The sequence below is a fragment of the Neofelis nebulosa genome, chromosome 9 (genome assembly GCF_028018385.1).
Source record: "Neofelis nebulosa isolate mNeoNeb1 chromosome 9, mNeoNeb1.pri, whole genome shotgun sequence".
NCBI classification, from domain to species: Eukaryota; Metazoa; Chordata; class Mammalia; order Carnivora; family Felidae; genus Neofelis; species Neofelis nebulosa.
Window position 1 is genome coordinate 4,749,559 of NC_080790.1, and position 21,121 is coordinate 4,770,679.

Here is a 21,121-nt window from a genome sequence, read left to right on the forward strand (position 1 = left end):
AAGCCGCACGAGCTATCTGGACTTACAGATGAGGTAACGGAGATCCAGAGAAATAAAGTAACTTACCAAAGCCCCATAGCCAGTACGTGACGAGCTTGGTTTGTGGCTCCAGAAGCTTACCTACCAGGACTGTCCCAGCTTTCCATGAGCTTCAGGAAAACGTAAGACCACCTGCTCGAACCACAGTCCCTGAGTTCGAGCCCCGTGTCAGGGTCTGTGATGACAGCTTGGAGCCTGCTTCAGATTCTGTGTCTCCCTCTCTCTGACCCTCGCCCGTTCATGCTCTGTCTCTCTCTGCCTCAAAAGTAAACATTAAAAAGAATTTTTAAGACAATTCTGATTAAAGACAGCTAAAGCAAAAAAAAAGGTTCAGCACAAAATTCGACAATGCTCTCTAGGAAACTGAAAATCAGGAAGAAACTGCTGTAATTCTTGACAATGAACAAGAACCTTAGCAAAGCTTCTGATTTTCCTATGGTCTTTTGAATGTAGAATAGAAATGGGGTGCCCGGGTGGCTCAGTTGGTTAAGCGTGTGATTTGGGCTCAGGTCATGACCTTATAGTTGGCAAGTTCAAGCCCCACGTCGGGCTCTGTGCTGACAGCTCAGAGCTCGGAACCTGCCTCGGGTTCTGTGTCTCCCTCTCTCTCTGCTCCTCCCCCCACTCTCTCTCTCACAAAAATAAGTAGATATTTAAAAAAAAAAAAAAAACAAAAAACTAAAATAGAAATGGTGTGCCTGGCTGGCTCAGTCCGAGGAGCGAGCGCCTCTTGATCTTGGGGTCGTGGGTTCGAGGCTGATGTTGGTTGCAGAGATTACTAAACATAAAAAAACTTCCAATCAATCAATCAATAAAATGCAGGAGAGTGTAAGTGTCTGAGTTTCAACGCTGGGAAAATACAGAAGGTGGGGATGGACAGCTAAAGGTGGATGGAACATGGGTGTTATCATGTGCCTGTGCATTTGGACCACGGTCTGCGAGGGGCGCCGAGGCTCACGGGTCCTGTCCTCGCCCTGCAAGGGCCGCCCGTGCCATTCATTCTGTGGCTTTCACACCAGACTCTCGCTGGGGGCGGCGGCAGGAAGCGTCATGTGTGAGGAACGTGCCGCCTGGAGAGCCGCGGCATCTCTGTCCGGGCTGCGGCTCCCTGCTGGACGGAGGGCCAGACGGACAGAGGGCGAGGTCCTGGTCTGTAACCAGTGAGAAGGCCCGTGCCGGCCCCCAAGACAGGTGAAAGGTGAGGCCGGGCCGGGCCGATGCTGGCCCCGATCCCCAGCCTTCAGCCTTGGCCCTGTCCCAACTTTCATTTTCACGAACAGGAAAATCGAAACTTGAGCTCAGCCGAGAGTTAGTCAGAAGTGTGTCCGTCCGGCCCACGTGACAGGTCGCTCCTGGCACATATAAGCCCTGTCTCCAGGCAGCAGGACAGCCTCAGGGAGCCTGGCCACCATGTGGATGCTGGTGCCCGTGGCTTTTGCTGGAAAGCTGCTGAGCGCTTTCAGGAAGCCCCTGCGCTCCCTCTGGAGCAGCCTGGTCCCCTGGGTCCTCTGGCTCAGGGCCACACTCTGGCTGCCAGGGGGCCAGAGCGCCCGGCCACCGCAGCCGGGCCGGGGAGAAGCGCAGGGGAGCAGAGGGGACGGCGGGCAGGGCCCAGAGCAGCCCACCACCCCCACCAGCGTCAACTACCATTTCACCCGCCAGTGCAACTACAAGTGTGGCTTCTGCTTCCACACGGCCAAGACGTCCTTCGTGCTGCCCCTGGACGAGGCCAAGCGAGGGCTGCGGCTGCTGCAGGAAGCCGGTGAGTCCCCCATCCCAGGAGGAAGTCAGGGCGCGGCCACGGGCTTGGGGATGCGCACAGGTGGCAGAGGGCCTGCAGAGCGTCCGTCCCGCGAGGGAGAATTGGGGTGAATTTGGGGGGGATGCCTGGGGTGAATTTGGGGGGGATGCCTGGGCCTTTGGAACCAGTCGGCTGGCGCAGCCCGGAGGGACTGCAAACCCATCCCTCCTACAGCCTCCAGGTGAGCAGAGGTCCCTGCACCTGCCAGGCTCCCAGTGCCCCCGCTCCCCCCGTTTGCCAAGAAGCAGGTTGGGACCGTTCTACTTTCTGAGTTTGTCCAAAGCACCGATGCAGTGGGGGTTTTCCAGAAAGAATTAATGAGGAAAGTTGAAAACAAAGACGAAAACTCTGATTTGGGAACTACAATGTTCCAGTCTCTTACTTCGGATTATGTATGTGTTCCTCCCATGAAACTTAAAAATTTTTTTTTTACATTTGTTTATTTTTGAGAGACAGGGAGAGACAGAGCGCAAGTGGGGGAGGGGCAGAGAGACAGGGAGACACAGAATCCGAAGCAGGGTCCAGGCTCCGAGCTGTCAGCACAGAGCCCGATGCGGGGCTCGAACTCACGAACCGTGAGTTCGTGACCTGAGCCGAAGTCGGGCGCTTAACCGACTGACCAACTCAGGCGCCCCTCTCCCATGAAACTGTAAAGAAACTATTTGCAGTACAAATACGACAATGATTTTGATCTCAAGACTTGCTTACTGAGCTTCTCCACGCTAGTGGAAGCATCTCCGAGAAGGCTCGGCATGTACGTGGTTCCGAGGCAGCATCTTCCCTTCCACATCCGTCCTTCCTTCTCACCTGGTCTTCCTGTCTTTCCTGGAGCTCCTGGGAAGCTGGCAACTTCAGCAACCTTCCCAACTTTTTCTCAACTTGCTTAACTGTTGTGTTGTCGTTTTGTTTTGCTTTTTTACAGAAGTATAACACACATACACAAAGTCGCGCCCGTCCTGAGGGCATAGCTGAGTGAACTGCACAAAATAACCACGCCCAGATAAACAGTGCCCAGACAGCATCCCAGTGCCCAGAAACGTCTCCCTTCCATCACTGCCCTGCCCCCCACAAGGGTAACCCCGAGTTTGTCTTCTAACGGACAGATGGCTTTTGCTTGATTTTGTACTTTACGTAATGGAATGATCTGATTTCTTTTGTTCCCCGTGGTGTTTGCTCAATCATCCACAGCCGTTCAACCAAGTGGAGTCCCACCTCACTGTTCCTGTGGGGTCTGGCTCAGGGTCTCCCCATTTCTCAGCTGGATTGCTGCGATTCTTACAATCGTCTCTGCTGCCCCCACGGGGACCTCGACATCCTTCACCCCAATGCCCTCAGTGCCCTATGCTCCAGGCACATCATGTTATACTCATTCTCCCTCACCACCTGCATAAATCAGGCCTGTGATCACGCTATCCTCTCTTTCTGGAATGCCCTCTCTCCCTATTTGTGATCCCACGGTGCCTGCTATGAACGTGTACTATAGCACTTTTGAAGTTATGTTTCGTTCCATTGTTTTAATTTTTTAATATTTATTTTTGAGAGAGAGAGACAGAGCATGAGCTGGGGAGAGGCAGAGAGAGAGGGAGACACAGAATCCGAAGCGGGCTCCAGGCTCCACGCTGTCAGCACAGAGCCTGACACGGGGCTCGAACTCACGAACCATGAGACCATGACCTGGGCTGAAGTCAGACGCTTAACCGGCTGAGCCACCCAGGCACCCCAGGTTGTTTTATTTTTAATATCTGGGTCCCCAAAGGGTTTGAGTTCCAAGGCTGAATGTTAGCATTCTGTGTATTTTTGTGCCTAGGAGAATATCTAGAATGTAATAGGGGGGTAATAAATGTTTTTGGAGACATGAGCAAATGAAGGGAGGTCTGGTGTCCTGGAAAGAGCTCAGACTCTTGACTCGCAAGGCAGGACTTGACCTCTTGCTGCAGCACTTATGTGACGTGCCAAGACATTTAACTTTTCTGAATGTAAGTTAACTAATCTTTAAAATGTGTGTAAAGGTAACTCATATGCCAACCTCAAAAAGTAGCTACGAGGCACAGATAAGCAAATGCTCAGACGTTTCTTAATAGGGCCTAAACTACTTTAGTTATAATTAAAACCCTTATATGGTGACCTCTCAGTTTTAAGTAAATAAAACCAAAATTACTTAAAATGATTAAGGTATAGTATAGGTTATATGCCCTGTAGGTGAGATTTCTGGCTAAAATAGGAAAAATCTACTCTGGTGGTGATTAAAATTTTAAATCTAAATGCAAATTATATTTACAATGAAAATGTACTACTCCGGCTGAAGATGCTTCTCCAGAATATTACTGACTCCTCTCGCTTTTACACGGAGAACACGGAATAGAAGGTAGCCACTCTGGGGGTCAGTAGTGATCTGGGCTGTAATAGGATCACTCCTTGTATGTTAAGATCACTGTGAAGTCATTGTTCCTCATCTAAGATCTTAACTACGCATCCAGATCCCGTTCCCTCAGCTCTCTCTTCCTTTCATCCCCTCTACGTCTTACCCTCAAACTCATCAAGGGCCACGTCACTGGCCAACACACTGTGTCACGCTCTCTGGTTTGTCTGACCCTATTTAACCACACTTTAGGGAATAATGATGTTTTTATTAAATATAACCACCGCCACACAGCCAGGCTCCTAGCCCTCACCAGTGAGGGGATAGAACTTATCACTGTCTAGTCGTAGGCCCACTGGAACGTGAAAGGCGGTGTGGAAAAGAATAACAGGTGACATCTGGTCTGCCATCAGGCGGGACTAGCTTGGGCAAGCGGGGGTAAAGGGCCGCCCCGCTGACAAAATGGAAGGCTTTGGAGCTTGGACATCCATCTCAGCATTTTTTTTTTCCTAGCCTTGTATTCGTGAATAATTCGTGAACCTTTCCGGGCTTCAACCCTGAAACTAAAAACCAGGATGGGGCGCCTGGGTGGCCCAGTTGGTTAAGCACCCAACTCTTGATTTCGGCTCAGGTCATGATCTTGCTTTTGGTGAGTTTGAGCCCCACATCGGGCTCTGCGCTCACAATACGGAGCCTGCTTGGGACTCCCTCGCTCCCTCTCCCTGCCCCACCCCTCCCCTCCCCGACTCGCATGTGTGCGCACACGCTCGCTCGCTCGCTCTCTCTCAAAAATAAACTTTAAACAATAAACAAATGATAAGAACCAGGGTAATGATGCCTTCCTTGCTGAATGAGTTTAAGGATGAATTTAAGGATGACCGGCCTTCAGCCAGGACCTCAAAACCGGGTCCGGACAGCATTTTAAAAGCTGGGCTACGGTGAGTTTGCACAAATGAAATGTCCAGGCACGGTATTCCATACTTTGTAGGGACCACGTTTGTTGAATGGATGTTAACAAATAAAATTCTTAGGGAATTTTGTGGCAGATTGTGCTGTTTGGCCCTTAATAAGATCCCCAGCCTTCTCCGTTAGTTTATTTGGTGCTACTAATTATTTTATTCCAGTGACTCTGTCTGTTTGCTGCTCTTACTGGTCTCACGCTTGCTCCTTTGACCTCTGATGCCCACACACGCTTCTGTGTCAGCAGCCTGTCACCCTGTGCCCTTTCCTTCGCATGCTCTGAAGTGTGGTGGCTTCTGTCTCTAATCCGAGCAGGCTGTCCGCTGCCTGAGCTACCAGCACCCTTAGAGTCCCATGAAGCGTGCGTTTCAAACTCCACTTAGCGGAGCTAGTTGCTTACCGATTAAGGGTTCGTTCTGGAAACGTCCCGCTCTGATATTGCCAGTAGAACAGAGCATCTGGTAGAGACGCAGTCAACCGAGTTGAACTGAACTGAATGGAAATGAACGCCACTATGACAATATCGCTGCAGAAATTCTAAATGTATTTAGACCTTCTGGACGTTCTACTGAACGCCCTTCCAATCTTTCCTTCATGCCACTAAAGTTCCAATAGCATCATTGAAAGAAGGGGCATAAGCCCACAAGGAAATCCACAGGTTGTTGTCCTAAATGGTTTATGGCTCTTGGACGCCTTCAGCATGTGTCTGCAGGGCAGTGGCTGTAAGAGGCTCACCAGCCTGCTGCATGGAATGTAGGACATTTCAAAGATGGGAAGCATGTTATCATGCAGAAGCACAGCGTTGATCCACAGGTAGGGGGTGAGGCGGGAGGGAGGAAACAGGCCAAAGGCCCTTCCACGGCTCTCCCCACCACGGTCAGACGAGGTCCCTCTTCAAGTCCTGCAGATGACAGGCGGCTTCTTTTCTGAGGGATCTGGACCACCAAGGCTGTGCTCAGGGACCCCAGGTGGGGCTGGGAGGAGAGCCCACACTGAAGGCCGGGGGTTGAGGACCGGCCTGCTGGTACTTTCCAGGGTACAGGCAGCCAGGTGGTCAGGCATAGCAGGAGATTAAGAGTCCTTCTCCAGGAGAACAAAATGGCCCAGAGGAAACACCAAGGCTACCGGCATGTGGGGCATTATCCAGTGAATAAGTCCATTTCTCGCTCTGTCACTCTGTACCGAAACCCTCCGTCTGCGTGGTTTCTTCTTGAATCACAGAAATTCCATTCCGCTCTTTTATGCTTCACTCAAATTAGAAGGGACAAAGTAAAAGGCAGATGCCAAAACAAATCAGCAAAGAGAATAGAGGAAAACGTCAAAAAAAAAAAAAAATCTGTAACTGATCATCCCAGAGAGATGAGAGGAAAATTATTGTGCATAAGAAGTAACACAATGCTGAGAAAACAGTCAGGATATGGGAGAGTCTGGAGAGTGGACACTGGGATTTCCAAAGTTAGAATTTTGATAGAAAGACTAAAAGATAAGGTCCTGAGAAAATGGGACTCCAGAGACACAGCCCGAGGGTGCGGTGGTTACGAGCGGAGCACCAACAGACCAGAACCTCCAGGGAGAAAAGCAGGTTCGAGAAGAGGTGGGAGTTACCGACAAAATAGGAGAAATGTCCCATTCCCAAAAAAGCTGTATTTTTCCATCCAGGACCTGCCAAGTGGCCAGAACAATGAATAGAGACAGATCTCACTAAGGCACATCACCTTGAAATTTGGGGACATTGGAAAGAAAGCTTCTGGAAGGGAAAAAAGCAAAATCATGTCCTTCGAAAGGATTATGAATCAAAGTGTTATCAGGCTTCTGAACAATAGTATGAAAACCTAGAAGACAACGAGTAATGCCCTTAAAATCCCGAGGGCAAAGTGATTTCACCCAGAATAATATACCTGGTCAAACTACTGATCACAGGTGTAGTTTGAAACATAAGTCCTATAGTTTGCATATTGTTTTTCGAAAGCCTTTTCCAAACTAAGGGAGTACGTTGAGAGAGGAAAGGGCAGGAATTTTGGAACCACAGGCATCCAGCAGGCAGAGAGGGAAGGGACCCCCCCAGGGCAGCGTGCGGGGCCGTCTAGGCCTGAGAAGGTGCCAAGAAAGACCATTCTGGATGGGATGGAGGAGGTTTTCGCACATCCCTGTGTTGACTCAGCACCCCCTTTGCCTCCTAAGACAGTCTCTCACCCGTGTAACTGATTCCCTAGTAAGATGCATCCGTGTTCAAGCAGGGGCCAAGGGGTAGGCCCCGGCTTGTGTGTGTGTGAGTCCCTCCCCGCTGTGGGAAGCACGGGGAGCCAGGCTTGGGGGTGAGGGGGGAGATAATCATCTCGTTTTTGTTACCTTGAGAAAACAGCCCTTTTGTGGTTAAAGCAACAAGGGGTGTTTTGCGGGGGGTGGGGGGGGGAATAAAAGATTCACGTCGGGCCTCTCACAGGGATGGAGAAGATCAACTTTTCCGGGGGAGAGCCATTCATTCATGACCGGGGCGAGTACCTGGGCCAGCTGGTGAGGTTCTGCAAGGAGGAGCTAAGGCTGCCCAGCGTGAGCATCGTCAGCAATGGGAGCCTGATCCGGGAGCGCTGGTTCAGGACTTACGGTGAGCTGCCTGGCGTCACGCGGGAGTCATGGCCGCCGTGAGTGTTGGTTCTGGGTCCTTCCATCCCGGGGCCTTAGGCTGGGGGGCGGGGGGGGGGGGGGAGGGTTGGGCAGGGAGGAGAAACCAAACTGTAATATCTTTACAAGGCTGGCACGCAGTTAGAGGTTTTCATGCCGCAGGGCTCCACGTAAACAAGCATGGCAAGACAGATAACGGAAAATATTAGCAACCGCGACTCTTCTGTGCGTCCCAAGTGAGCAGGTATCGGCGCCTGTGGCTTTAGCTTAGCCGCTGGCAGGGGACAGTGACACCATTCTGCAGAATAAGCCCTTATGGCTTGCTGCTAATGCTCAATTGTTAAATCTCCAAGGAACTGTCATTCTGTTAGTCTCATCGATGAAGCATTTGGGCCAAAACTGTCCTCCCCTCCTTTGGCTACATATGCAGCTGCTGAAGACATTTAAATAGACTATCTGCGTGGGGGACTGAACCCCAGACTCATTATGTCAGAACGTCGTGGCGTGTAGACAGACCAACCTGAGGGGCTCCGAGGGGCTCCGAGGGGCTCCGCTCTGCAGCCGGGATGGCGAACCATGGATCCTAAGACCCTGGAGGTCCCTCACAGCTGAGTTTCCGTAGATGTTAACATCCCTAGAGCAGAGGCTGGAACTTAGGGAGCCCCGGAAAATATTAGCTCTTATTACTATTATCATTTCAGGAGACAATTACCTAACTCTTAGAGCACAGCGTTCTGTCCTCCCTTTGGACGAGCGGTGTGAGCTTGGCCGCCACCGAAAACGTGGCCGTGTTTATTCTCTGTTGAGGCTGCTCACAGAAAGGCTCTGACCAAATACCCCTGCAGAGATGGTGAAGACACGGGTGTGTGTGGGGGGGAGGGGGTCGTGGACGTGGGTGGTGTAGTCCATGGGATGAAGGGTAAGCGGGAAGACAAGATTCGAAAGTGTCCGGGAAAGGCGAATCTGGGAAGACTGTGAAGGGAGCCGCTTAGTCAATCAGGGTCAGAAGCATCAAAGGAAACTTTAGGAACCAGATTCAGAGAGGTAACAGAGGCTGAGGGAACTGTGTGAGCAGAGGATGATCGGCCGGGCTTACTGGCAGTGTCCCTGCGTAACGTCCTCCCTCCAACACTGGCTCTATGTGGGCGACATCGTGGTACGGGGGAGCAGGCCCCGCGGGCTCCCTGCACTCCAGGGTCAGAAGCCCAGATGCCTGTGTGGGAGAGGCAGGGTGAGTTAGTGGAGCTGGAAGCGCATGAGAAAAGCCCGCTCCAGCCGCGGGGAGCAGTAAGAGAGCGCGAGGCTGTGAAGGATGGGAAGCACCAAGTCCTGTTCATGGTGGACGAGCTGACTTCCAGCTGGCCACGGGCTTCCACAGGCGTTTGTCCTACATGGGGTTTGGGGTACGTGTCGCCACGTCCCGAAACTCTTAAAGATGCTTCAGAAATCCACATGCTCTGTGAAATCTCCCAATTCAATATTTGCACGAAATTTGAAATATCTTGAGATGCCACGAGGACCGGCCACGGCAGTGTTCGTGTCTCGCCGGGTGGTCTGTAAGCCTCAATTTTCCACCTCTGGTTTAAAGGACCAAGGGTAAGTCTGTGAGCTTGAGTGGACAAAGGGAGCTGCTGAGTCTGGTGGTTTTCTAGGAGTGCTCACGAGACTCAGCGGCCACTTATCACCACAGCTAAGGTTCCTGAGAGCCAAGGACACAGCTCAGAAACAGCAGAAGATGTGCCTCCCTGCGGTCCAGAGAGGCCAGATGCAGGCCCCCGGGTCCTTCCCCTCCAGGGCGAACAAGACGTGCTTTCTCTCTAGCCGAGAACTTCAGGGACGTGTTTGGAATGTTTTTGCCGAGGAATGCTCATTGGAGTCTTAGGGCCTGAGACTTTTACGCAGGGCTGGTCACTTAGGCTCGCACTGTTGGGCAATCACCCACGGCAACTGAAACTCGGGACTCCCAGCAAGGAAACCAGGTACGTCATGAATCTTGCATAACAATCCCAACAACTCTTGACAAGCTGGTAGAACGTGCCCTAGACATACATACGTCATCAAAGGGAGACCCAGAGAATGTGCTGGCATCCATATATGCAGGGATCGGCCAAGACTCCACCAAGGTTCCAGGCTTTCCTGGAGACTTACAAGGACTGAGCACACAGGTCTGCGTGGCTAACTCTCTCTTCACAAGGGCTCCGACAAGAAAATCCGAGAGCAGGAGGAGGGGACATCATGATCATAGAGCAGAAGCTGGAGAAGCGACAGAATAAACCAATGGACAGAGATGCTCAGCTGACTCGGAAATCAACTAATATAACATAACTGACAGGTCTCTATTCTAGTTTGGAACTTTGATTTTGTTTGGGTTAGAGACCACTCTCTCAGTTCATTCCTTTCTTCGATATCATAAGCCATTGGGAATTTACCTGGGACCAATTTTTAGAACATTTGAGTCGCTTTATTTTTTTTTAAGTTTATTTATTTTGAGAGAGATAAAGACAGCACGAGAGGGGGGAGGGGCAGAGAGAGAGGGAGGATCCCAAGCAGGCTCCGCACTGACAGCGCAGAGCCCAACACAGGGCTTGAACCCACCGACCAAGACATCATGACCTGAGCCGAAACCCCCAGAGTCAGGTGCTTAAGCGACTGAGCCACCCCGGTGCCCCATTTTGAGTCGTTTTAAATAATGGCCAGTTGCCTACTCTGGTTCCACTTTGTGCTAGATACTTTGAGCCTCTAAAAGAAGTAAAAGACAAGTGCTTGTCCTTGGAGAAACTGAAGATTAGTTATCCTACGATGGAGCCACATTAATTAATAGATCACAACTCAAGGTTCAGAGTTCAGGACGGCCAATCACATCAGTTCCCAGTTTGTGTTGAGAGGCGGAGGGCGTACGTGTGGATAACGTATTAGCCCCCACATCGTACTTCAAATTGCTCCCTGATTAGAAAATCAGACAATAGTTGCTTACAGAGTTTTGGAACCCCTAGTTTCTATAATTAGGGAGTCGTTTTAAGAATCAACTTTGCGGGGCGCCTGGGTGGCGCAGTCGGTTAAGCGTCCGACTTCAGCCAGGTCATGATCTCGCGGTCCGTGAGTTCGAGCCCCGCATCAGGCTCTGGGCTGATGGCTCGGAGCCTGGAGCCTGTTTCCGATTCTGTGTCTCCCTCTCTCTCTGCCTCTCCCCCGTTCATGCTCTGTCTCTCTCTGTCCCAAAAATAAATAAAAAACGTTGAAAAAAAAAATTAAAAAAAAAAAAAAAGAATCAACTTTGCAACCAATTCTGCAAAGTCCTAATAATGGGGAAAGCTCAAACCCAGTCCACTGTGAAGATGTGGCCGGAGAATGAGTGGGTGGTAGAAAATGTCTGGGCTTCGGGCACCTGGGTGGCTCAGTGTAAGTTTAAGTTCAGATTTAGCATCTGACTCTTGATTTCAGGCTCAGGTCATGGTCTCACGGTTCGTGGGATCAAGTCCCACATCAGGCTCTGCACTGACAGTGCATAGCCTGCTGGGGTTTCTCTCTCTCTCCCTCTCTCCCTGCTACTTCCCTGTTCACACATTCTCTCTCTCTCAAAATAAATGAAATAAACTTTACTTTTTAAAGGTTTTTTAATTCATTTTGAGAGAGAGAGAGAGAGCAAGTGGGGGAAGAGGCAGAAAGAGAGAGAGAGAGGGAGAGAGAGAATCCCAAGTAGGTTCCGCACTGTCAACACGGAGCCCATTGCAGGGCTCAAACTCACAACCCGTGAGATCATGACCTGAGCTGAAACCAAGAGTCAGAGGTTTAACTGACTGAGCCACCCTGGTGTCCCAAATAAAATAAACGTGAAAAAAAATGAAAAATTAGATACAAACAAGACACGTTTTATCATAAAAGGCTATAAATGGCCTAAAAGGTTTGGCCCTTGAATGGAAAAGCTTAAAGATGCCCGTTTTCCTTCAGGTGAATATTTGGACATTCTTGCCATCTCCTGTGACAGCTTTGATGAACAAGTCAACGTCCTCATTGGTCGTGGCCAAGGAAAGAAGAACCACGTGGAGAATCTTCAAACACTGAGGACATGGTGTAGAGATTATAGAGTGGCCTTCAAAATAAATTCTGTCATTAATCGATTCAACGTGGATGAGGATATGAGGGAACAGATTAAAGCCCTGAACCCGGTCCGCTGGAAAGTAAGTACCGTGTCCCATGTCGCTTCTGCCGAGTATAACTCAGAAAATGTTTGGGAGGCGCTTGTGTCAATGAAACCCGAAATGTCAAGGTTAGAGAGAACTCTGGACTGAAGGAGCCAGCCAGGAAACCGGGTCCTCATGCTTTCTTCCAGCCCTGTTAAACTTTAGGCCGCTTATGCTGTCTTTGCCTCAATTCCCCCTTCTAAAAACTGGAACCGATTCCCTTCTGGAATATTGGGAGGATAAAGGTCAAAAGATATAGTCAATGCTTGCAGGTGTTCTAAAAAAATACATCCATAGGTGGGGCGCCTGGGTGGCTCAGTCGGTTAAGCGTCGGACTTCGGCTCAGGTCATGATCTCAAAGTCCATGAGTGTGAGCCCCACGCACATGGAGCCTGCAACACGGAGCCTGCCTGGGATTGTCTCTCTCCCTCTCTCTTTGCCCCTCCCTCGCTCTCTCATTCTTTCTCAAAATAAACATTAAAAAAATAAAGCATATATCCATACAACACCTAACCGGTATTTATTTATTAAATACAGTAATACTGGATTTTCTTCTTGAAACTCTTGGCTTATTCATAAGTGGATACACGTTCTTCATAAATTCTGTTAATATATTATTCACTGAATTATTAGTAGATATTGGGGCAACACCATCCCCAAGCTGCAGCAAAGTTCATTCACCGAGATTCGTGCTTTCGATCCCTCCATCAGCTACTAAAAGTCTAACGTTCCAATTCAAGGTGTAATTACAGCACCCACCATGGACAGACACTTGCAGATAATGACAAATTAAGCTTTCCTCCCCCTGGCTGTTCCTCAGACTCAACTCAGGGAACTGTTTGAAACGCAGCTTCTTGGACCTGCGTCCCATGCCCCGAAGGAATTAGAGAAAAGCCAAGAAAGAGAGACAGGGGCAGGAACGAAGGCTGTGGTCCAGCAAGGGGGATGGACGAGGACCAGAGGCGAGGCTCAAAGCTCTTAGACTCTCCTTCTAGAACCACCTGCCGGACACTCTCCTTTTCCCTGATCCCCTATCTCTGTTCCACTACTGTCTTCCTCATTATTCTCTTTTTAGCTTCTCTCTCCCTGTATGTGTGTGTATACATACATACATACCTGGCTTTGGTTTGCTAGGAGCTCCTTGTAGCTTCCTGATCCCATAGCTTCTTTCCTCCCATCTTGTAACTCCTCTTGTGGCTTCTGCGTGCTGAGTCACTCCAGAATCGCCTTTTCAAAATCCTGAGTTTTCTGGAGGGAGCAGATTAGCTGCTGGCTGTTTGAAAAGCAGTTTTGGCATCAGATCACTGGCGTCTGCAGGCCGCAAACTGATGAAACGCAGCGCCCCTGGGTCAGGTGCCTGGACCCCCGAGGCCGCGTCCTCCACGGGAGGCCCCGTGCTCAGTACTCCAGCACTGAACGAGCGTGGGAGGGAAGAAACCTCAGTGTTCGTCCACAGGGGGTCTGCCATCACCTTCAGGCTTGCTCTGGGGACAACAGAGCAGGCTGCACCTGACTTTCCCCATCCAATCCCACCACCCTTCCCCCTGTTTTGCTTCTCAAGCCCCACTGAAGTTGGTGGATTCCAGAACCAAAGTCACCACGGCCAAAGTCCCTGCGTGTCTTTACTGCACCTGCTATTCAAGCCAGCTTGGGATTCCCACCTGTGTGGAGACTTCCTCTGACCCCCTCTCTCTCCTCACCCTGTGCCTGGACTGGGGACGGGTGCCATGGGGACAAAGATGAGAGGTGTCCCCTCCCAGGAAGCTCCCAGCCTACAGAGCAAGACAGCCAGGAAAGCCAATAGTAAATCTACTGTGTGACCAGGGTCCGCGGAGATGGATGTTTAAGGACTAGGGAGCAGAGAAGAAGGGGGTGGGAGTAGAGTGAGCAAAGAAGGCAACATGTAGGGCGCTTCAAAATTAATTCTAAGCTGGCTAAAATCTTAATTACATGCTGTGCACAATCCCCCCTCCCTTACATGAAAACCCTATAGCCCTGGGCTCTGTGCTGGGTCTGCGTTTGATCAGCTGTCACCTATTACCACCTTGCTCAGGTCCCTGGGACAGTTTTTTCCTTCTCAGAGGATGGTATTCCTTACGATGGAATAATAATTCACACACACACACACACACACACACACACACACACACATACTTTACTTACTTAAAAGAATGTTAAAAGACTATTAATGGCTTTCGAAACTATCCTTGTATATCTACTGAGAAAAGCCCCACGTAGTGTAGAGGGCTTAATAAGGGATGTTTGAAGTCAGCAGAGACAACATTTCGAAAATACTTATTTCTTGGTGGATCGCAAATGATTTGTCTATTTTCTTCATACTCTCATTCCCTGTGGTGAACATCGCTTAGTTGGTGGTCTGAAAAGGTTAGATGGTCAGACTGGCTCAAACATAAACTCGACCAGTTTTATATTTTCAGACCGTTTGCACTTTCTGACGTTGAGGGCCCCAGAGAGATGTCTTTCTAGAATGTTCTTTAGTAGGAGGACTCTTCCTTGCATAGAGGACACATAGCCGGGTCTGGGGAGGTGAGGCTTGGGGCGCAAACATGGGGGGTGGGGGGGTCACTCTCTGCTAAGCAAACACCCTCCTCGCCTTCCAGGTCTTCCAGTGCCTCCTCATCGAGGGGGAGAATTCTGGAGAAGACGCCTTGAGAGAAGCGCAACAATTCATCATCAGCGATGAAGAATTTGAAGGATTCTTAGACCGCCACAAAGACGTGTCCTGCTTGGTGCCCGAGTCTAACCAGAAGGTATAATGGAGCAGACATGGTCACATCTTGAGATGGTTCCAAGCAGGGACCTCTCTAGCTCAAGGGATCCACACACTGTTCCTTTAGAGGGCTCAGCGAGGAGGATGAGAGGGTGCAGCCTCGGGCTGGAACCCACCACCAGCCCTGCACCTGCCAGCTGTGGGGCCTCTGAAAGACCTTCAGGTTCCCTTCCCCCGCCCCTGTCCTTGGACTCTGTGTCCGCCCACCGTTCCCGCGGTGGGAGCTGTTCCAAGGACGCAGCCTCGAGAGGGTGGGTATAGCTTCCTCTAGGAGAATAGGGACACCTTTCACATACCTACAGAAGGTAAAGCTAGTTACGGGTAGTGAAAGTAACATGAAAATCTGCAGGCAGACTCCCAGGTTAATAGCTTTAAAGCTTAATTCCATTGAAAGTGGGGGAAATTCCATGCATGGTGGAAAAATAGCCATTGGGAACACTGAATGAAAAACAAGGCTCTCCCACAGCTTGAGAAAATGGGGAAATTAGCCTGGGGATTTCATCCTTGGAGAAGCTCTCACAGTGTCCTTTGACCCTTTCAGCCTGGGGTGGAGAATCCAGCCTGCTGAAAACTGTGAGAGACGCCCCTGGAGATGTATGTTAGGTGGGGACAGGGGCGCTGACTGATGGATCCCCTCGTAAGGGGCAGAGCCAAAGACACTCACGCGGTATAAGAAATGCAGACTCCAGAAGCAATAAAACACAAACGCGCAAACCCCATAAGACCAACCGTTGAACGCACATACTGAAAAATACACTTGAAACTAAATTTGTATTTAATTTCTCTTTTGCAGATGAAAGATTCCTACCTTATTCTGGATGAGTATGTGAGTATTTCTCATGAATTATAAAATTTAAAGGCTCAGGCTTTCTCCCGTGGGGCGATGGGTCCTCGGGTGTCACATAGAAAGTGGCACTGCGTGTCCTGTTGTCTTGGGTTGGGGGTTCTCCAGCACCAGAGCGCCCAGGGTACTTTGGAGGAAGGTCCTATCACACTTCACATCACCTTTAATACCTCTGATGTTGCCAGCTTGTCCCCTGATCAATCTTGGCTTTGGTGAGAAGAGGTTACCTGCGGCTCCTCTCCAGAAGTCACTGACACGATTGCTACCGGCTCTGCCTTCCAGAGAAGAAGGAAAATATTCCCCTTCTCAAATTTGAAAAACAAATTACTTTTTTCTTTCGTCTTTTTTTTTTTTTTTTTTTTGCTAGATTCATAAACCATTGCCAATATTTCTAGTACAGGACAAACAAGTCCATTCAAAGACCTGTTTCTAAGACATGAGCGAGCTCCACGGGCGCCTGGGTGGCTCAGTCGGTTGAGCACCCAACTTCAGCTCAGGTCATGATCTCGAGGTTCATGAGTTCGAGTCCTGCGTCGGGCTCTGTGCCGACAGCTCCGACCCTGGAGCCTGCTTCTGGTTCTGTGTCTCCTTCTTCTCTCTCTGTCCTCCCCTGCTCACGCTCTGTTGGTCTGTCTGTCTCTGTCTCTCTCTCTCAAAAATAAATTTAAAAAAGCATTAAAAAAAGAAATGAACTCCAACAAGAACAATGGTTTTAACGTATGCATGGAACTTGTCAAAATGAGAAATGCTCATGTTGACTTTTGGTATTTTATTATTTTCAAATTAACCAATGATGTTTCACAGCCATTTCATGGTCTGTCAATAGGACAAACTCTCTTTATGGGGCATAAGGAGAAAGGCAATGATGCTAATGTCCAGTGTTAGAGGGTTCAAGGTAGAGAGGAAAAGTCAAGTAGAATTTATTTCTGTTTTTGGAGTATCATGATAGGCAGGGGGTTTTGACCAATGCTCCTTTACAAACTCTGTGGCCTCCACACAGTTGACACAAACATAGTGACACCAAAATTTGCTTTTGGTAATTTAAGAACATTCTGAATCATCAAATATTACTGTAAGGTGCTTAGTGCCATGGTGGGTGTTAAGAAGGGTGAAGACCTCATTCCCGCCTGACAGGACATATAAGACTCTTCGGTCTGGTGCCTGCCCGCCTTGGTATTTCCTTTCTTATCCCACTCTCTCCCTTTCTCAAAAGAAAGTTTTATTAACTTTAGACCTGTATATCTGTGCATGAACAGTTTTCATTCCAGCAGTATCACCTACATGCCGGCCTGTGTCATGCTTCTGTGCATTTATAACACCGTTCTCTCCAGTTAACAGTTTCTAAAATTTTCTAAGTTTATTCTTTTATTTTGAGAGAGAAAGAGACAGCGCGAGTGGCGGAGGGGCAGGGAGAGAGGAGAAGGAGAGAAAGAATCCCAAGCAGGCTCTGTGCTGCCAGTATAGAGCCCAAAGGGGCTCAACCATGAGATCATGACCTAAACTCAAACCAAGAGTCTGAACGCTTCATCGACTGAGCCACCCAGGTCCCCTGCCTCCACCTCACAATTTCTAAACATTACCTCCCCCCGACCCATGGAGGGACGTGTGGCAGGCACGTAATTTGGTTTATCATGTGCTCGTCGATCTAATGTGTTTCTGTCGGTTAAAGTGAGCTCTTCGAGCAGAGAAAGAGTGTTCTGGGAGGTCAGCATCCACAGTGTAGTGTCTGGCCAACAGCCGTCGCTAAATATTTGTTGAAATGGCTCCAGGGTCAAACGTCACTGTGGATTAACCCCCCAACACTGAGTTTCAAGGAATCAGTTATACAAACATATCCCCTTTCTGTCTTGAATTTTCTAGATGCGCTTCCTGAATTGCAGGAACGGGCGGAAGGATCCTTCCAAGTCCATCCTGGATGTTGGCGTAGAAGAAGCTATAAAGTTCAGCGGATTTGATGAAAAGATGTTTCTAAAGCGAGGAGGCAAATATGTGTGGAGCAAGGCGGACCTGAAGCTTGACTGGTAGACCCAGAAGTGGACCCTGGCCTTCGACCCGCCCGTGGGGACGCTCGCTCCGACCTGAGGTGTGCTGGCCGTGCTCAGCAGTAATTCCCGCTGCATTTCTCAACGGCCCCCAGTCCCATCGTCTGTTGCACCTGCTACCTGATTCTCCGCGGTAAATCCTGGATCATCAAAACCCATAGATAATGCAAAACCCTTAACTTGAGTTAATTAGCTTCTTTAGGATTGAGTTTTTTGAGCAGTGTTTTCTGCGACTCCCGTGTTCCCAGTTTTGAAGCTATTTGTATCAGACCTTTCATTTGATAGAGTTGGGGGCTTTTTGTTTGTTGGTTTTTTTGTTTTGGTTTTGTTTTTTTGGTTTTTTGTTCTTTTGGTTTTTTGCTAAATGTTGAGATGGCAATTTTCACATCTAGAACAACGACACAATCCCTCCCCCGGTTAGTCTGCCTGCTGTAAGTCTGTCCTTTCTGCCTTCATACCATCGTGGTCATGGACTTTTTAACCCAGAAGTTTAGAAATAGTCAACAGATGTTTTCAGAGAGCAGGAGATGATGATCTCATCGGTGTTCAGTAAGGGCCTAGAAGGAGATAGTTCATCTGCCCAGGCTCTGCACGGCCCCTGGCCCATGCTGACTATTCCGTGAATGTTAGCTCTCTCTGCTAGTCCCTTTTCTCTTCCAAGAGTCTCAGCAAAACAAATACACACTTTACACTTCATGACAAAGGGGTCAGGGTTCAGATTGCTGTATGCACCTGTTATCCAAGCCACCGGGATCTTCCCTGCAACAACGTATGAGTGCATGTGAATAGACAGTTGTCCCTGTATCTGTGATAAATCACGGCTACCAGATTGGTCTGATCTGTTAGGAAAAGGCACTGGGATGCTGTCTAGAAAAGAATGAAGGGAAACGCCTAGAATGTACCTGGATTTTACATAAATGAAGCCATGGCTCAATATAATATTTCTCAACTAACTCTGAATCACTTGAAACAAGGATATAATCTGGGTCAAAAAAAAAAAATCTAGGCGAAGAGGAGAAAACCTGTGCCTTCCTTTTCTTAGCTTCTTTGGGAAAATATCACTTAAACTGGGTCAGGGGAAAAGATTCTCTACTTGTGGAAATACCAAACACAGTTTGTTTATGTAATTTAGACAGTATCTCATTGTCTGGAAAACAATAATTTCCTATCATTGTTTCAAAAAAGCAAAATCATGGACCATTTTTTTTTGCCCAAGCCTGGAGAAATTGTAACCCAGCTGCCATGCCAGTGTCGGTCACTAGGTGGCGTTTAAACGCTGCCCGAGTCTGTGAAGCAGCCACACAGATTCGCTTCACAATCTTCTTTCCAGACTTGGTGATTTTGAAATTTTGGTTTGTGATTTTTTTTTCCCCGGAAAAGATATTTCTACTTCAAATTTGAAGTCACTATCGTACAACGGAAATATATTTGTGTCCCATCTAAAACAGGATGGGTTAAAAAAAATAAAATAAAAACTTTTTAAATAAATAAAAAAATAAAATAGGATGGGCTGTCCTGCATTTTCCATTTTTTTGTTTTATATTTTAAGAGAAAAATGAATTAGAAAGCTTTTTCCCTGTATGGGCCTTGAACATATCTAAGCTATGACCGTAACTAAGCTATGATGACCTTAGTATATATAATCAGTATATAAAACACTTTTGATTTTTTTTGCATAACATGACCACACTTTGCTGATCTTCACATTATTCAACAAGAGTAAGTTCAGCAAACGAAGTTCACGTATGTGAAAGCACCGACGACGTTGTCTGGTAGACAGCAGGTGCTCAATCATGAAACAAAATCTAAATTGAAAGTCCAAATCCTCTGAGTTGGAATGAATTTCTCTCAAATTCGATCAAACTCAAAATGCAGGAAATTGTATTACTCATTCCCCAAAGGAAATCTAAAACAAAACAAAACTGCACCAGAGAAATGAGTATCCTACATCTATTTTCCGGCTGTTTTTTACATCACTAGTCCCCTTCCTTATGCACCGTTAGGATCTGCAATGTTTAAAATATCTAAATGTTCATTTTTAAGGGGGAGAAATTGGGACATTTAACACTGAGTAAAATTCAAATTTGAACTACAGAACCTTTTGCTTTATATTTTCAGTTTTAAATATGAGTGTCAGTTTTGTGAAAGTCTTTTTTATTGAAAAAAAAAAACAGTCCACGTCTCGTGATGAGCACCGAGTAATGTATAGAATCGCTCGATTACTATATTGTACACCTGAAATAACACGATGCTGTACGTTAACTGGAACTGGAAAAAAATAATGAACAAAAAGGGGGAAGAAAACAAATGGTAAATTTAACTGAGGCATCTCCATTTCAATGTGAAGAACAAAGGTTTTGTGGTGCTTTTGAGTGTTGCTAATGTTTACATGGTGATGATATGAGTAGAATTTTGTCTTAGGAAACCTAGAAAGGTCAGACAATAGTAATAGCATGTTGGTTTCAAAAGTATGAATCAACCCTGCCATTTAGTGATAGATGGTGCGAAAGTTGCCTATTTTCTTTTAAGGTTGAAGGGGAGTGAGATCATGAGCTGAGTCATCTGAAATGCAGGCTCCTGTTCCTTCTCTGCTGGGGTCTGGAGCCCAGTCCCTGTGTTGGGAGAGACACAACATGATGCTAACACAAGCGAAGTCTCAGTGAGACTCTATCGGGCAATAATTCCTCCCATAGGCTACCCTCTGGTTGAAAGACTGTTTAATCAGCTGTGATTAGAGGAAGACCAATCATGCCATAAAATTTTAAAGCTTTGTCTTGCGTATGTATAGAAGGTCTCCATTATTAGGGGGAAAAATATATTTTTTCTTCATATGTGCTGCTCTGGAGTATTGATCTGATGTATTGTAAGACGTTGTAATATATTAAAATATTGTTTGTACACTGCCTCCTCTCTCAGTGGGCCAATATAACGAAGCCTCTCCTGGGTGTGTATTTAAAGTAATCGTGTGCTTTTACAAACTGCCATTGCTAAAGGCAAGTACAGTTTAAAAATCAACAAGGTTATCAATAATTAATGAGCACATTGCAGACAACCCGATCACCAACCAGAGGGAGCGGAGACGAGTCACCGGAGAAAATGGCCTTTGTATTCTAAAATGAAACCCGGCGTCTTGGGGGCCAGGTGTCCAAAACCCGGTCACGTCAGGGATAGCACCAGCCTGCGCACCAGTGGGCCTAGCTCGGTGCTCGGAGTGTGAGCCGTCCAGCAGTCCCAGGGGCAGGCAGGTGCCTGGCCCTGGGGTCCAAGGAGGTGCACCCCTGGCACCCTGGTTCCCGGCCGTCCAGTCGGTTCCTGACCCCTTCCTTACAGGCACCCCCTGGCCCTGCCCCTGCTCCACAGGAAGAGCTGTTACCTCCCAGCCGGCCAGCGCCCTCCCCTCCGTCCCTCCCATAAGTGATTCATCTTTTCCCTCAGGGCATCTCAACGTGTCCCTGTCTCATTCAGCTCCCAATTCCAGGCTC

General features: G+C 48.3%; 1 protein-coding gene across 2 annotated transcripts; it reads left to right on the plus strand.

The window, feature by feature from the left end:
• Positions 1-1,386: 1,386 nt before the first annotated feature.
• Positions 1,387-20,542, plus strand: RSAD2 (radical S-adenosyl methionine domain containing 2). Of its 2 annotated transcripts, XM_058682447.1 has the most exons (6): positions 1,398-1,801; positions 7,603-7,764; positions 11,730-11,959; positions 14,584-14,733; positions 15,547-15,579; positions 17,458-20,542. In XM_058682447.1, the coding sequence occupies exons 1-6, from the start codon at positions 1,450-1,452 to the stop codon at positions 17,620-17,622; spliced, it is 1,092 nt and encodes a 363-aa protein (XP_058538430.1). In that variant the 5' UTR covers positions 1,398-1,449; the 3' UTR covers positions 17,623-20,542. The 2 variants fall into 2 exon arrangements, with proteins under 2 accessions (XP_058538431.1, XP_058538430.1); XM_058682448.1 differs by lacking the exon at positions 7,603-7,764 and having other exon boundaries at positions 1,387-1,801.
• The last annotated feature ends 579 nt before the right edge of the window (positions 20,543-21,121 follow it).

What these genes read in the sequence shown, in the direction of transcription:
- RSAD2 (XM_058682447.1), top strand. Translation starts at nt 1,450, where the DNA reads ATGTGGATGCTGGTGCCCGTGGCTTTTGCTGGAAAGCTGCTGAGCGCT. An exon ending in TGAACCCGGTCCGCTGGAAA is followed by an intron (nt 11,960 to 14,583) that starts GTAAGTACCGTG and finishes CTCGCCTTCCAG; the next exon opens with GTCTTCCAGTGCCTCCTCAT. An exon ending in ACCTTATTCTGGATGAGTAT is followed by an intron (nt 15,580 to 17,457) that starts GTGAGTATTTCT and finishes TGAATTTTCTAG; the next exon opens with ATGCGCTTCCTGAATTGCAG.